This window comes from Chionomys nivalis, chromosome 18, assembly GCF_950005125.1.
Source record: "Chionomys nivalis chromosome 18, mChiNiv1.1, whole genome shotgun sequence".
NCBI lineage: Eukaryota > Metazoa > Chordata > Mammalia > Rodentia > Cricetidae > Chionomys > Chionomys nivalis.
This window is the reverse complement of record NC_080103.1, coordinates 39,894,176-39,911,903: the sequence shown is the minus strand read 5'-3', so window position 1 is coordinate 39,911,903 and position 17,728 is coordinate 39,894,176. Positions and strand designations below refer to the sequence as shown.

The window sequence follows — 17,728 nt, the reverse complement described above, 5'->3', positions numbered from 1 at the left end:
AATCAGCTCCGGCTGAAACAATTACAGCCATCATAATCACAGCCTTCTCCGTGGTGAACCCACATAAAAGCATATTCTCCATGTCAGCTGTAGGCAATGACAGGGCTGGTATGTGGTTGTTTTCCAGAGTGTAAACATTTATCAGGATCACAGATGTCAACAGCCCTCTCTGCTCCGCTGAGGTAGCCCCCTTCTCACTTCCCCGCATTCGGGAGGCACCTCTAATTTCACCACTGTGTGATTAGTGCCTACTGCCCAGGTAGTGCCTCCAGGAGGCATCTGGGCACAGCTGGAGCCTGCAGAGCCAGGCCTCAGGTTCCCCAGCACATTGACTTCAGCAATAACAAACCCTTCTTAAGTCCTCTCCCCTCTAAAGACAGCTGCTTAAACAAAACCTTTAATTTGTCTGGAAATGAGAGGCTTGTAGTTTAAAAACCTTGATATTAACTAGAAATCTGATTTAAATAACTGAGACTTTAATCTTAGGTATTAGATTACATGACAACTCTAAGTCAATGAAAACCAAAGGGGGGGGGGTGGCTGTATTGGTTTAGAAAAAGACAGATTCGTGTGAGCATGACACAGATAATTCTTTACAATTATTAATTAATAGTAAGGGACCCTGACTCCTAAAGTTAGTGGAACCATAAAGGTAAAGATACATGTGTGCTTATTCTCTGGGGGACCATGGAGGGTGACTCTTCCCATCCAGTGGAGGATCACAACAAATGGAAGTCTTCCCTGGACCTCTGCTTTCTTATCATCGGCCCTGGGGTCTCAGCACGTGGGGAGCTCATTTCTCATTGCCTAACTCCTGCCCCGGGCAGTTGAAGTCTCTAAGTGTTGTAACCCTGAGATCAGAGAGGATGCAGTTGAAGTCTCTAAGTGTTGTAACCCTGAGATCAGAGAGAATGCAGTTGAAGTCTCTAAGTGTTGTAACCCTGAGATCAGAGAGGATGATTTCATTGCCCCATCACACCTTCAGGATCCCTTCCCTCCCTCCAGAGAAGAGCAGAAAATGGATACAAAGGATCCGAAACCATAGGAAGTGAAGTGATGGAGAAGGGCTGACTGGTACCCTCCATTTGCCCTGGAGCAACGAGGAAGAAAGTTGAAGCCCACTTACGTCTCTCCTGCTGTCCTAGCTTGTCCTCTCCTCCCCATGGTCTGTGACCTGCTATTCTGGCCTCCTAGTCTCTGGCTCCATGAGTGCAGCAGGAGGTGGAAGGGTGTGAAGCCAACGAGACTAAAGTATTTACACTTCGCTTTGTCTGTGCCAGGCTGCTGACACGTCCCCCTTTACGCTGTCCTGTGCCTGGGGTCGATATGGGGTGCTACTTAGATGGGGTTTTTGGTTTTTTGAGACAGAGTTTCTCTGTGTCAGTATGACTCTCCTGGAACTCTCTGTAGCTCAGAGAGAGTTCTCCAGCTCAGAAAGTGCCTTCCTCTGCCTCCCAAGTGCTAGGGTTAAAGTTGTATACCACCACTACCTGACTGGATTTTAAATCAATAGAACTTTTGTGTGGAGGGCTTGCTGGTACTAACTTTATGAGCATGTGTGTGTGTGTGTGTGTGTGTGTGTGTGTGTGTGTGAGAGAGAGAGAGAGAGAGAGAGAGAGAGAGAGAGAGAACATGTTTATGTATCAGTATGAGAAAATTAGTAGTTTTATTTGAAAAGTAATGTTGATATAACACCTCCCCACTTACATTAAATACCTTTTTTAGGAAGTCTCTCATTGGAGGGAGTGATTTGAGTGGAAAGCATCGTCAAATAGTCATCAAGGAGAACATCTCAAAGCCACGAGGAATTGCTGTGCATCCAAAGGCCAAGTAGGTGTTTATGAAAAGAAGGCACCAGATGCTGAGTTTGTGCCCCTGTTCACATTCAAGATGCTGTGATCATGCTCATGTCTAAGGTGCTCACGGCTAAGATGCTGTGACCATGCTCATGCCTAAGATGTTCACATCTAAGATGCTGTGACCATGCTCATGTCTAAGGTGCTCACATCCCAAGATGCTCAAGTTTGTGCTAAGACCACAGGGGGTCAATGTAATCAGAAACCAAGAAGATGTGTGAATTTTGCTCAGATATTCAGAACCAGCATGATTAACATCATCCCTTCCTCAGCTCTCGGTCCTCATTAACCTGTTAGACTTAAGTTCATGAGTCTACTTTCCTTAAAAATCTTATGTTGTTGGAACTGGAGAAGTGACTCAGTGGTTAAGTGCATTGGCTGCTTTTCCAGAGGACCCAGGTTTGTTTCCCAGCACCCACACAGCAGCTCACAGCCATCTGTAACTTCAATTCCAGGGGATCTGATAACCTTTCTTTGCCTCCATGGGTACCAGGCATGAAATGGTATTATAGACATGCCAAAACACATATAGTAAATCCTTTACTAAAAAAAAGATTTTAAAATATGCATTGCTGTTTCTTGAGAAGAGAATGAAATTAGGTGTGCTGACTTATCAACCTCAAATGGTAGGTCATTCCTAGAACCAGATAAGCAAAGATATGAATTATGAAAGAGTAGTAGATGCTATGCTACTAACAATGAATTAGCATCACATTCTGGTTTGAGGGTGGAGAGTTAAGGAGAATCAAGAGTTTCTTCAGAATTACTAAAAAGCAAAGAGAAAAATGGGAATTTTATAGTTGTTTCTGAACAATGTGCTAGTAGTAACTGATAATTGATCTGGAGCCAATCAAAAGTTAAAACAATGAGAACACATCTCTCTAGATATTAAGCGAGCCAACCAGATATTAAACAATATTAATATTTTTAAGAAGTGCGCCTAGTTCATGAAAGTTTAAATTATCTTAATAGGTACAGCGCCTTGCATAAATCTACGAAACAGGTAAACACACTATTCCTTTTATTGTCGTTTAATATGTGCATAATATAAGAAAGAGCTACCAAGCTGGGCAGTGGTGGTGCATACCTTTAATCCCAGCATTTGGAAGGCAGAGGCAGGTAGATCTCTAAGTCTGAGGCCAGCCTGGTCAACAGAGTGAGTTCCAGGACAACCAGGACTACATGGAGAAACACTGTCTTGAAAGAAAAAAAAAAAGAGCCATCAAATTGATTGCATTTTGCTGTTAATACTGTTCATTCAAGTACAAATTTGATTAATAATATTCTATAATTTTAAATACCAATTCCTTTTCCATCTAGTGATCTGACCCCATTTTTTTGTTCTAGATAAGGATTTCTACAGACAATTGAGGGTGTTCTTCCTTTTTGTTTTTAATTGTTTAGCATGCTGTGCTCCATTTTCTCCTTGTGTATTGCTTAGCACACCACTCTTTACACCCTAAAATGATTCATATCGACATTTCAGTGTTGACAGAATAGAAACGCTTTCCATGCAAATTTGACTTGTGAGTTTTCTTGATTGAAGGAGACTGTTCTGGACGGACACAGGGATGTATCCGCGGATTGAAAGCTCTTCCCTTCAGGGTTCTGGCCGGCTGCTGATAGCCAGCTCTGATCTCTTGGAGCCCAGTGGAATCACAATTGACTACTTAACAGACACTTTGTATTGGTGCGACACCAAGCAGTCAGTGATTGAAATGGCCAATCTGGACGGTTCCAAACGCCGAAGACTTGCCCAGAACGATGTAGGTGAGACTTTGGGGTGGATGATTTTTTTTTTTTGTCTTTTTTTTTATCATTTCTATAGAATTTTTCATTCTATTTTTTTAAAATTATGTGCACATATGTATGTGTTTGGGAATGTGTACATGAGTGTAGGTACCCACAAAGGCCGGAAGAGGGTGTCAGGTTCCTTGGAGCTGGAGTTACAGGTGATTGTGAGCCAGTGGCCATGGGAACTAGAAACCAAACATAGATTCTCAAGAGCAGTACTTTCTCTTGACACTTGGGCCATCTCTCCAGACTCTGACCTCTTCATCTTGATTAAGTGCTGATTAATGTTAAATATAGACTATGCTTACATGTGTAGACACATGTAGCCAGACTATAGAGATATATTTCTTAAGAATTATAAAATAGAAAGATTACCTGAGCACTGGAATAATGAAAAAATTAGTGTTATTAATCCAAGATGTTTCCAAATAAAAGTGAAAGTCTTATTTTTCTGAACTTATTTAAGAATAAAAGTTAATTTTTTCTGTCTTTTTAACCTGACATTCCATAACTGTGATAATATCATTTTCAAGAATTAATGAAAATCAGTTGAAAATATGGGCAAAGATTAATCAAGGACATTTTCTTCCCTATTGCATTTTGAGATTATTCATAGGACAGCATACATTTTCATAAATATCTTTAAAATGTTAAGTCAGGGACTTGAGAGATGATTTTAGTGGTTAAGAGCACTTGCTGCTTTTCCAGAGGACCAGGGTTTGGTTCCCAGCAGCCATGTTGGACAGCTCACAACTACCTGTAACTCCAGCTCCAAGGATTTTGACACCCTCCTCTGGCCTCTTCAGGTACCCACATACATCCATACACAGAAATACAAAGAAACACACGCTCTCTCTAGCCTATCAAAGAGAAGTACAAATGCAGTGTGCAGTGGGAAGTTCCTCTGGACTTGGGGAGTCGCATGGACCTTTGGAACCGGGCCATGTGGTAAACAGAGATACCAGGATAAAGTGACTGAACCTAAACTTGATTTTTTTAAGGATACAGTAAATGTTCTTGAGCAAGAGGCATGCGTGACAAGATTGGCGTTTCAGGGAAATCACCTAGATGACAGTGCAGTGGTCAGATTGAGGTCTAGAGAGAAGGACGTCGATGAACAAGTTACAAGGGATGTCCAGGCATCAGTTCACATGGTATTAAAAAGTGAAATAGAAGATTGCAGTATTAAACATTATGAATAAAAATTAAGGAGGGTCTGATAGCAGGTTGGTATAAGGAAAGGTGAGAACCTGGAAGTGTTGGAAGAATTTTAGGGCTTTAGACACTGCTTAGAAAGATTAAAAATTAGTCTCATGTAGGAAGGAATTAACAAAATAGTTATTTTGCCAAATCTATTTAGTTTAGATACAAAAATTTTCTAGGATAATATAGCATGAAATCGAGCAAAGAGAAATATTTAAATTGGATGTATTTCTACGATTGTTTAAAACAGCTATATTTTTCATAAATAATGGTAAGCTTGCATTTATAGTTCAACCTTGACAGACATTCACTGATTTCTCATGGGGAATGAAGATGTGGAAGTGGCTGATTTGATTTTTTTTAAAATACTACCCAAATTAAATAAAACTATAGCTTCATTATAGAGGTAGATATATGAACATTCCTAAACAGGATGTAAAAGCCTCATATTCTGGAAAAAAAATAGTATATAATGCTTTATTTTATTTATTTTTGAGGCAGAGTCTTATGCATCCCAGGCTGGATTTGAATTATGTAGTGGGAGATGACCTTGAGCTTCTGGCCCTCCTGCCTTCACCTCCAGAGTGCCGAGGTGATAGGCATGTTCCCATACCCAATTTAGATGGTGCTGGAGATTAAACAGAGTTACAGGACAATAGGAATAGGCGAACTCTTCACCAGCTTCATAGCCTTTTAGCATATATTTTGTAATTTCAAGGGTTATTGCAATCTGAATAGTGTAATTTTCTCTTGAAGAACAATAGCAAATAATGTGTTTGTCTACTCATTCCTACTCTAGAGCGCCACCTACTGCAGTACATGTGATGTTTTCTCAATTGACTGTTCAGGATTTTCTTTTTCTTCTAATTTTATGTGTCTGGGTGTTTGGCCAGCATGTATGCCTTGTGCCCATGGTGGGCCAGAAGAGGGCATTGTACACTGTGGAACTAGAGTCACAGACAGTTTGAGGTGCCATGTTGGTGCTGGGATTCTTACCTGAGTCCTTTGGAAGAGTAGCCAGTGCTTTTGACCACTGAGCCATCTTCTGAGCCCCAACAGTTCAGGATTTTTAATGAAAGGATTGAATGAATTCATCTTTAATTAAAGTACAATTACTTGTGGTTGTTTGCCATAGGTAAGGATGATTGTGTTCTGTGTTCAATGTGTTTGTTGAAACATAGGAGCTAATTCTAACACATGCTTCAAATGGACAATCTTTAAGGACATTATACTATGACTGAAAAGGCAAATAGCTAGACACTCCTATTTTCTCATGGTAATTCAGAGTAGGTAGCCACATGCAAACACGAGGTAGAATGGGATTGCTCAGGAGCTAGGGGGAAGTTGGCACAGAATTTCAGGTTTTCAAAATCCTAGATTTCTAGAGACTGGTCGCACATCAGTGTGTGCACACTTAGCCCTGCTGAACAGTACACGGAGGCTAAGGTGGTGAAGGTTGTGTTATGTGTCTTCTAACCACAATAAAAGGAACATCAGTCATGTAAAAGAAATTCCCATGCTGTGCTGATGGTTTTGCTTTGGGACAAAGGACTAGAGACTGAAATGAATGCTAAGGATCCTGGTTGATAGTGGTAAAGTGGAGGACACTCTCTATGGCCATGACAAGTCATTTGAGTTCTCCACCACATGGGGGAGACATTCCTTTCACGTCTCCAAATTCGTTGATCTGTTGAACATGAGGAGGCGTGATGAACGCCTCCAAGGCTTCTGAATGTATATCTCCTGCACTCTGGTGTCTTGAGACAATGTGCGGCATTGGCCTGTGCTCAAATTCCTCCTCGAAACAGTTCCAGGGGCCTGCAGAGGTGGTTTTAGTTGAGGAGCGCTCAGAAGGCAGCCCATTGGATGATCAATAGGAGCTGTGAAATTGGAGGCAACAGATAATACGTGTTCAAAAAGCTCCTGTCAGCATGGCAGGAAAGAGACAGGCTAACGGGATAAGGGGAGGAGGCCATTGGTACATTAGGTGGGATGCCAACAGGCTAAGCTTGGGAAGGAGGGTAACTATGAAGAGATGGGGTCAGTATAGGCCTGGGAGAAGTAAGAAAGGATGATGTGTAAGAATAGAGAGCAGCCAGGAGACACGAACTCGGGAATGCAGTGATGGAGATGAACTCGGGAATACAGTGATGGAAATGGCAGTTTCAAAAACCACTCGCTCAGTCATGAAGTTGTTCTAGTGCTCATGACAGCCATTCACATGACAGGAACCTGGACCGAGGAGCAGCAGGAAACATGCTCAAGTGTGTGGCAGATGGGCACAGAAGGTTCCCTCACTGGCCTCCTCCTTGGTGCTGTTAAGATCCTTGTACGATGTAGTGACGTGGTTCTAAGCTTTGTCCCCTTATAAATGCCTCCTGTGAAGAGAACCTCTCTGTACTGAATGACCTTTCAATTGCTTCCAGGTCACCCCTTTGCTGTAGCCGTGTTTGAGGATCACGTGTGGTTCTCGGATTGGGCTATCCCCTCGGTAATAAGGGTGAACAAGAGGACTGGCCAAAATAGGGTACGTCTCCGAGGCAGCATGCTGAAGCCCTCGTCACTGGTTGTGGTCCATCCATTGGCAAAACCAGGTACACCGGAGCAGTCCCACAGGCCCTCCTGCACCGGAGACTGTGGCCGTGATAACCAATGGTAGCAGGCGGTGGGGGCGGAGGGGATTTTGTGATTTTTCTTTCCATCTGTCTCCATAAATGTTCAAATTTTCTGTGATTTGTGCATTGTTTGAATCAAAACCCGAACAAACTTGGTCATCCCTGATACGGTGATTTAGTCATCTAGGCTTTATCCCAGCAGCCACATGCCTCCCCTTGTTCCATTTTACCTACTTCCTACATTGCAAAGACTCGGGTTACAGAAATAAGGATAAGCAATTTAAAGGGGGTGGAGAGATGGCTCAGGGGTTAAGAGCACTGGCTGTTCTTTCAGAGGACCCAGGTTCAATTTCCAGCACCCACATGGCAGCTCACAGCTGTCTTCATTTCAGTTCCAAGGGACCTGACACCCTCACACAGGCATACATGCAGGCAAAACACCAACGCACATAAAAATATTTTTTTAAAAAAGGATAAACAATTTAGATCCTTCTCATAGTAGATAGACAGGTAGGTAGATATAAATATAGGTATAGATAGATAGATACATAGATAGATACATAGATAGATAGATATGATAATAGAAATATATTTTATAGATAGATAGATAGATAGATAGATAGATAGATAGATAGATAGATAGATTACCACAAAGTAAACACCCCAGTTGAAAGAAAGACCCATTTGGAATTTGTAGTATCAAATAGAAATAATTGATATGTTAATAGTTATTGATTCAGGCAACTTAGATTTTCGCGGTGGAAACTTCTACCCGTACGTGGGTTCCCCTCACCCTCACAGGGTGAGCAGCAGCGAGTAGCAAGCCAAGGAAGAGTCATTCACCTCTCTCCAGCAGCTCCTCTTCCTGAAGATCTGAGTTTGACTAGATCATGGGTCAGGAACTAGGAATCACACCTGACTAAGGAGCCTTATAAACAAAACGACTGACTATGCTCGGCAAATAATCCTAAGGTAGCAACATTCCGAGCTGTCTGCCCCCTGTGGGAAGTCCTGTGAGAGCAGTCTGTGCACACCTTCCCTTTACAATGGCTGAGTTCTCACCCAGAGATGTCCTTGATTTGCATCAGCCACATCCTTGACTTCTCCAGACCCATCCACACACTCTCTGTTCTCTGCTAGGGGCCGATCCCTGCCTACACAAGAATGGTGGCTGTGACCATATCTGCCAAGAGAGCTTCGGAACTGCTCGGTGTTTGTGTCGTGAAGGTTTTGTGAAAGCCCAGGATGGGAAGATGTGTTTTGACCAGAAAGGTAGTTAGTTACTGGCTGGTAATACAGCATACTGTGCAGCTGAATTATCCTCCCCACCCCAGGCTCCATACAGTGGGACATCCATGCTTCTGCTTTTGATGGTTGCAGTGTTTTGTATTATTAAGTGCTCCTGGTCTTCAGGAATGCTGAGTGTGTTTGGGTTTCTTCGTCCCTGCCCCAGTGAGTTTTGTTGTTGTTATTCCTTATTATAGACTAAATTAGACTGACTTCTCATTGTAAGCTTCATATTCTCCCCATTTGTAGTGGGCTGTGCTGGGGCTTAGAAATAAATGTCTGCATTGTGCCACCCCCCAGCAATATTTAGAGCCAGTTTCTTTAGAAATATTAGGTTCTTAATTTTAAGGGCTGTGAAAGGCAGTCTCCTTCCCACACTATAGTTCCCAGTAGGAAAACTTGAGTCCTTTAGAGAAATGACTTTAAAGTACCAAACAGGGACAGGAGGTACGTACCGAGAAGGCTCCTGATTCACTTCTTTGCAAGCGGTAGCTGAGAGAGGCGAGAGGGTAAGCCCTGATGACGTACGACCTTTCTTCTGCCTTCAGTGCGTGCCCAAACGAGGCATATCTGGAGTCATCTTTTGGTGTCTTCCTCCCAAAAATGTGCCAAAGATAATTTATATTTTGTTAAGCCTTTTTAAAAAGTGCGTAATTATCTGGTACACGTGTTATAAATATAAGTTAAGTGACAGATTGATAGCAGTGAGTGGATGGCTCTGTCTCTGGAGTGGAGGTAGATATTGGGTTCAGACATTTTTCCTCTGTTAATTTGTTGCCTTAGGATAATAGTTTCATGCCTCTTAGATTCAGAACTCCTTTATGCTCTTTAAAAGACTTCTTAAGATCCCCAAAGGGTTTTTATACACATGAATTATATTTATCAGTTCTTAGGATACTTAAAAAATGTAATCTTAATTCAAATAATATTAAGAGAACTCTAATATTTCTCAGCATAGTGTAGTTTATGGTAATGACTAAATATGCATGTTTTCTGACAAAACACGTAGTGAGAAAGGAGCCATTGTTTTCCGTGTCGGTCTTGAAGTCAGCAGCACAGACAGCAGCTGAACCCACAGCCACTTCTGTGTTGTCTTGGTTGACAGCTGTGGAACACACATGGCCTCTGGGAGGCATGAAGTTGGAAAGGCAGGGACAGGGGGTCACTTAATAGCCTATTGAAAGGGGTGCTGTTTAACAGTCAGAACTGCCTGGGCCCTAGTTTCTTAAAACTTACCTGCGATGAGGAGTCCCACACGCGAAACAGATGCTGCTGGCTGTTTCTTTGGGGGAGCGGACTTCACGCCATTTGTTTTTGAGGGAAGCCTTGCCGGCTACCCATAGTTTGCCTGTCCATCATCCTTTGAGTGGAGAAAGGGAGAATTTCTGCTCACAACTCAAAAATGACTTGCATGCTTTTCCAGGCGACTATCATAACGTCAACAGGACCCGGATAGCCTTTCACGTGTGTGTTGCTCATTTTATTATCCAAAGTAGGGAAATTCCAGAGTTAATGGCCAAGGGGTCTGAACCTTAGCAATGCTTGCTGTGTCTCTTGTTTTCGCTGTGAGGTTACCGAGTGGGTAGTAGAGACCTCGGCTCCTGGTGAGCATTGGTGTTGTCCCCTTTGCTTGTGCTATGGTACCCCATCTTTCCCCCACCGCCATGCTGTATCAATAACAATGTGAGCATGGTGGAGAGAGTAGCTTTCTACTGTGATGCAGAGAGTCCTGATACTGCGGACTCTGTGCAGTGGGACCCAGGGTCCGAGGGGCACGACTGAGCAAAGTGCTGCCTTGGGGACTCCATGTCCTCCTCCGCAGGAGCAGTGAGCTGTTACTATAGGCGTTTCATGCACGTTAACTTTTAAGTTTCAGTGAAATCCAGCTATGTAAATATGAAAGCAGAACAAAGAAAAGAGCTAACATTAAAGGCAGTTGGGAGCTGGGCACTGGAGGCACATGCCTTTAATTCCAGCACTCAGAAGGTAGAAGCAGGTCAGGTGGATCTCTGTGAGTTCAAGGCCTTCCTGGTCTTCAAAGCAAGCTCCAGGACAGATAGGGCTGTTACACAAAGAAACCCTGTAGAAAAAAAACAAAAACCAAAGAGAAAAGACAGGTTGGGGAGAGATGCTCTCCCAACTGTGATTCTGAGCTGGTTATATTCAGAAGGAGCTTAGTATGTGAACATTGTTCTTTATCCAAAAGAGCCCCATTTTTCTCCCCATTGGCTCCACCAAACCCTGCCCACTTCCCTCAATCTTATTATTAAAATGAGTCTGAACTCGTTACCAGTGAATTGCTATCAAAGTCAATTCAATCAAACTTTCCTTGAAATCGAAAGGCTTAACTACTGGAGCCTTTGTCCCACAGGTGACAACACTGAGCTCAGTCACGAGGCAACATCGTTGGACAACATAATTAGGATGGAAGCCCCAGAAGATAACAGTGCAGAGTCCCAGCACACCTTAGTGGCTGAAATCATGGTGTCAGGTACGACCTGTGAGTTCTCCCAGACAGCTCTGGTCTAACAGCTTCCACTCTCTCAATAAGAAGGTCTGTGCTCGCACTCCCTACTACAGTATTGGCCAAGTCGGCTGCAGCCCAACCTCAGACTTGGCTCTTTCTCTTCTGAAAAGTGTGTGCAGCTCTTTTGGCTTAGATTTGGACTGGACGTGTTGACAGCCTCGAGGCTGCACTCTTTGAAGTGTAATTGGAAACAGAGGTGACAATTAGGACAGAAGAGACAAGTCTTTCCCCACCTATCTCCTATGGACAGTACTTGATCTATCTAGTCATTGTGAAAAGTTGATAGCAATTGATGAGAAGTATTTATTGATTACTTTAATTATTGCCAAAACCCCATGAACAGAAAATGTCAGAATTCCTTGTCTATAGCGCATATCTATCAGGAGAATGTCAAATGTTTTTTTCAATATGTAACAACTTTAGGGAACATGAGTCTATTACGTTCTGTGCTCACTCATAAGGCAAGTAGTTTTCAGATGAGCCCTAGAGCTCTACTGTAAACCCACCCAGTGAGACTAGACGTTAATGTCAGATGTCTTCTTTCGCACTTTCTGCTTCATATAGTCAGACAGGATCTTCTGAACCCACAGCTTCTTCCAGGAAATCCCCTGTCTCCATTTGCCAAGAACTGGGATTATAGGGAGCCTGTCACATCCACCTGCTGTTGACCTGGATGTTGGGGGTCCCAAATTTACCCATTGAACCATCTCCTCAGTCCCTTGTGTTAAAACATTTTGTTTAAACATAACATCTGTAGCTTTTAAAAATGTTTGAAAACTCCTGGGTGATGGTGGTGCATGCTTTTAATCCCAACACTGGGGAGGCAGAGACAGGTGGGTCTCTGAGTTCTAGGCCAGCCTAGTCTATAGAACAAGATCTAAGACTGCCAAGGCTACACAGAAAAATCCTGTTTCCAAAACCAAACTAAGCAAAGTGTTTGAAAACTCAGTGAGAGGACATCTGACTTTGGTAGTCTGTAGAGTAGATGTGCAGGGCACTCCAGGGCTGCATGCTCCAGCAGTGGGATTTTTGATGATAGAAAGACCTGTATTTCTTAGTAAAAATGATAATTAATATTTGTATAAACATTTAATATTTACCATGTTTTTGATTATATTTTAACATTTTTGTCCCGTGATTTTATAGATGTGAAAACTAAGGCTGAGTTGTATTAATTGGTGACCTGACTAAAGATTCTGAAAATTAGGATGACATAGGACTGGAGAGAGAACTCGTTTGGTAAAGTGCTTACACAAGCATGAGGACCTGCGTTAGGATCCCTAGGACCCACATTAAACAAGGGCGTGGGAGCTGGCACTTGTCCCTAGTGCTGGGGACATGGGTACAGGAAGATCCCTGAGGCCTGCCTGCCAGCCAGCCAGTTTGAATTAGCAAACTCATGTAGTGAGAGACATTTTCTCAAAAAAAAAAAAAAAAAAAATCAGGTAGAAAATGATTGAGGAAGGAAGTCAGCGTCCTTCTGGCCTCCACACACCTATACATGCACACGCACGTGAATATGAATACATGCAAACATACAAAAGTAAATATCTGAATTCTTAAAAAAGTAAATATGATCAAATAACCAATTCATGTTGAAATAAGAAGAGTCAGAAAAATTTGTCACACTGGAAGTAGATTTATTTGGCTATTTTTCTGGTCATACACTGTACCAAATGCTGCGGATACCAGGCCATGCGAAATAATCTCAACCTGCATGGTCACAGCTGAATGTGAGAATAAGCTGTCCAATCACATGAAGCATTATTAATCAATCAGTGGGCTAGAGAACCCATCCAGACTCACCAGGGACCCACACATGCTCATAGAGCATATTCTTTTTTTTAATATTTATTTATTTCTTTAGTTATTATGTATACAATATTCTGTCTGTGTATGCATGAAGGCCAGAAGAGGGTGCCAGACCTCTTTACAGATGGTTGTGAGCCACCATGTAGTTGCTGGGAATTGAACTCATGACCTTTGGAAGAGCAGGCAATGCTCTTAACCACTGAGCCATCTCTCCAGCCCCCTCATAGAGCATATTCTAACCTACTTGAGAAAGATTGCCCCATGACGATACATGGCAAAGAGCACATTGAGGGCTGTTGGGGGCCCAGGAATGGTGATGCAATCAAACACTGTGAGGACTTAGGTCTGTGTTTGACTTTGCATTTGCTTAGCCTGCAGAGATAGATAATGCAAGACAGCAGAGCTTGCGTTTGCATCCTTGCATTACTGCATTTTTATCACTCAGCAAGACCTGGGTACACATTAGGTACTTCTGAGTGAATTTGATTTTTACAGTTCAGCTCCCAGAGCTTCTGGTGTTGGGGGCTTTGTTCCTTAAGTGCTGGTGCTCACACCTATGGCTTTGCCATGCTAGGACCACTGAGCTACACCTTCAGTCCTAATTATTAAGCTATCACTAGGCCTTTAATTATTAAAGTGTTTTAATTATTTATGTGTATGACTGTATTCCCACATGTATGTCTGTGCACCACATGGGTGCCTGGTCCCGTCAGATTCTCTGAGAATACTGTTACAGATGTCTGTGCACAGCCATATGGGTGTGGAAATCAAACTGTGGTCCTCTGAAGAGCAGCAAGTGCTCTTAGCCACTGAACCAAGTCTGCAACCCTGACTATGCCCTTCCTTATCATCTTTATTTAGATATGTGTAGTAAATTTTAATTTGCAGAGAATTTTTGAAACAATCACTTTTTCCTTGGATTTCTACAACACGTAGAAAGCAGCAACCAGTGCAGAAATCCCTGCTCATAATGTAGAGAGGACGGTGAGCATTGCCACTGTGCCTACAGCCAGCCTGTCGCAGAAAGAACTCTGGTTGTGGCCCGTGCCTCTTTCTGCGCGTCTGTTGCTTTCCATCATGCAAAGTGACTCAAGGTTTGCAAAAGTCCTGAGTTATATTCTAGTTTAGGGAGCTTTTACAGTGGTTTCAAATGCCTGATGTGATTTGGATCCTGTCCACTCCTGCTCTCAGCAGCCTTCTGATTTGGGAACTAAATATTTGAATGCACCCATCTTGAGTTGTGAGTGACAGGGAGTCACCAAGCGAGCATGAAAGGCATGCGTTCACACAAGAGAAATAAGCAGCGAAGCATATGAAACACAAAAACACGATTACCCCCGTGTCTGCAGTCACATGGGACCCAAATCCAGTTTAGAACATTTAACCTTTGATTCCCAAACGGGCTCAGAAGGCTTCGTTTTATCTCCCCGTACACTGCAAACGAACTGACCAGTGACCAGAGAGGTGATGGTTCACAGACTGCTGTGGTATGTCAGCTACTCCAACTCCAAAAAGGAGGTGGTGGGTGGCATTTGGGGGATGATTATATGCACAAGTAGTTAAAGCAGAAAGGCAAGAAACAAAGAAAAACTTGCTCATATCTGCGGCTTGACATGTACCTCTGTCCCCCGGGGCATTTGCATTGCAGTGGGGTATGAAATGAAACGATCCCTGTACAGCATTTGACTTGTATGCTTCGTGACTTTGCAGAAGTTGCCAGGAGGCTTACAAGTCAGGGCATAAATCTTGATAATAAGCACACTGTGAGACATATATCCTATTCGATATGAAACATGATATTAGTAAAATAATAATAAGTCTTTCTCTGAGTCAATCTCCTTGTCATTGTTTTAAGCACTGCTAGTAGTTTAAATGTGCAGATGCTTTAAACTAATTATAAACAAGTCCATAGAGAGCTCTCCGAACACCAGGTGATTTTTTTTTTTTTTTTTTTTTTTGGTTTTTCGAGACGGGGTTTCTCTGTGGCTTTGGAGCCTGTCCTGGAACTAGCTTTTGTAGACCAGGCTGGTCTCGAACTCACAGAGATCCACCTGCCTCTGCCTCCCAAGTGCTGGGATTAAAGGCGTGCGCCACCACCGCCCGGCCCAGGTGATTTTTTTTTTTTTAAGACTGAGGTTTAGCTCAGCCTCTGGGAATGTGAGGCAGGAGCATCTCATGTTGGGGCCAGTCTTGGCTATTTGCTGCTACTACTACCTGGTTAAAAAGTCAGAGCAGCAACCAAACCACAACCAACAAACCAAAGCAATGCAAAACTAGCAAGCACACAAAAAATACAGCTGAAGTTTGGGCGCCATGGAATCAATGAGATGTATCTTCTGCATCTAGTAAAACAGACACGGTGGACAGACCTAACCAGTTCTTTCTGTTTGGAGGCTAGCTCAGTCTTAAACTTCAGGAAGGCAATGGTGGGATGTTCTGTCCAGCACGCTGAGGTCCAGTTTCTCCTCTAAAGACTGGAAATAATTGTGTGGGGTTTTCGTGTTTGCAGATCAAGATGACTGTGGCCCTGGAGCCTGTGACAGGCACGCTCGCTGTGTCTCAGAAGGAGAGACTGCTGCGTGTCAGTGTTTGGAAGGCTTTGCCGGGCCTGGAAATGTGTGTGCCGGTAAGAGCAAAGGCCAAATACCCAAATTTGAAAAATCATGAACCAGAAGCATTCTTTTTGCATTTACTCACTTAAAAATCTCCACAGGATTTAAGAAATCTGGAGGCTTAAATAAATTATTTGATGTTAGAAAAAAAGTATTGTATGTTCAGAAAATGAGCATATTTACATATACCACTGCTTCATAGTATACTGATGCTGTACTAAAATTATGCAAAAAATGAAGTTGACATTAAGAGAAGCATGAATTTGAGCTCAAGTCAAGCTTACAGATTCACAAAATAGAACATTTTCCTTCATAAAAAAGCTAGCATATATGTTTTAGCAAAACAAGTAGATTGTGATGGATAGATTTCGATTTTGTATTGATAGCCTCAAATTGTAAGTTGGTTAATTCTGGGAAAATGTCAGTCCTTGTCATCGGAAACATTGGCAGAACATAATTCACTCAGGAGGACTTAGCTATTTGGACAGGTGAGAACTTCATAAGAATTAATTAGAAAATGAAATTCAAGTCTAAAATGTCGATTTATTCATTAACAGCGCCTGTTAGCAGCCGAGTGATTGACTGTACAAAGGTTTAGTCTTCCTTATAGTCCCGATGGTAATTTCCAGGATTGCCTACCCAGTGCTTCTCACCCTTCCTAATGCTGTGAGCCTTGAATGCAGTTCCTCATTCAAGGTTGGGTGACCCCCAACCACAAAATTATTTCACTGCCACTTCATCACTAATTTTACTACTGTTACGAATCCTAATGTAAACATCCGATATGCAGGATATCTGAAATGCAACCCCTGTGGGGGTCATGACCCACAGGTTGAAAACTGTTGCTGGCCTAAACATTCCCCATGTCCATAATCTGCCCACAGATATAGACGAGTGTGCGCTGGGCAGCGCGAGGTGTCCCACCACCTCCGAGTGCATCAACACGGAGGGCGGCTACGCCTGCAGGTGCTCAGAAGGCTACGAAGGAGATGGAATCAACTGTCTTGGTGAGAGCACGCAGGTGCCCGTGGGCAGGGCGGGGGAAGAGGCAAGCTAAGGAGAGTCATCAAAAGTTGTGGTTGCTGTGGGCCAAGAGAAGGCGGGATGTGATTGGAGAGAGACACATGCCAAGCGAGAAGAAAAGAGAGGTCGTGTGACCTGTTCAGACAGATGCATTTAGGGCTCAGTCAACAGTCTCGTGGCCACAAGACACAAGCCACCGAGGAGGCTGTCTACCTCTTTTTCTTTTTAGTTCCTTCCCGGGGGTTTGAGTGATGGCGGTTTATCAGGGCTCAGTGCTATAAGCCTTCAGTGGGTAGCTGGGCAGCATCTCCTTGTGACTGAGGGTAGCAACCAGATGACGGTGAAATGCAGAGCTGGTGAGGGTGTGTTGGGAGCGTGAAGGAAAGGACAGGTGGCTCCAAGGCGGGCATAGGGTGTTCCTTGATCATTCACGAGACGAGAGCTTCTAGCACTGACATCTCACTGCAAGTACAGAATGATTGAAGGTGGGGCTGTGGGCTGGGAGTTCACTCTCTGGATGGCTTCTGCTGCCTCAGGTGTCAGCATCACTGTACAAGTGGAGGCCTGCCCTAGGCCACCCTCACCTAGTGCGGTGCTTAGCCACTTTCTCAGGGTTTCCTGACTCCTCTTCTGGGCTTTTCTGTTCCTCCTCCTGGAAACAAACCGTGAAGGGCAGATGCCCTGATAAGAAACTCCACTGACGGTGTTTTCTCTCACATGTGAAGGTCATGACTGTCCATTTGTGGATCTGGATGGCTTAAGCCAGACTTTATCAGATTAGCTCTGTGCAGTCCCCAGACATCTGAAAACCCACTTTTAAGCACACATTTGGCAGGCAGTCAGGAAAATGTCAGTGCTCTAATTAAGCAGGCTCACAGATATTTTGGGCAAACAGACATCATATTTCATTTCTTCTGAAGAGAAAAGAAGGTATATTTTCCCAGAGACTTAAACTCTAGATTCCCACTTGCACTCACCTGTCTCCTATCAAATATGCCA

The 17,728-nt window shown here is 43.2% G+C and overlaps 1 protein-coding gene across 1 annotated transcript in view; it reads left to right on the top strand.

The window, feature by feature from the left end:
* Egf (epidermal growth factor) overlaps nt 1–17,728 on the top strand; it is a 93,049-nt gene that overhangs the window by 57,634 nt on the left and 17,687 nt on the right. Inside the window, exons 14-20 of the mRNA XM_057793000.1 lie at nt 1,726–1,830; nt 3,403–3,626; nt 7,280–7,447; nt 8,609–8,740; nt 11,127–11,246; nt 15,604–15,720; nt 16,591–16,713. Of these exons, the coding sequence (XP_057648983.1) occupies nt 1,726–1,830; nt 3,403–3,626; nt 7,280–7,447; nt 8,609–8,740; nt 11,127–11,246; nt 15,604–15,720; nt 16,591–16,713 (989 nt within the window). The remainder of the gene's footprint in view (nt 1–1,725; nt 1,831–3,402; nt 3,627–7,279; nt 7,448–8,608; nt 8,741–11,126; nt 11,247–15,603; nt 15,721–16,590; nt 16,714–17,728) is intronic.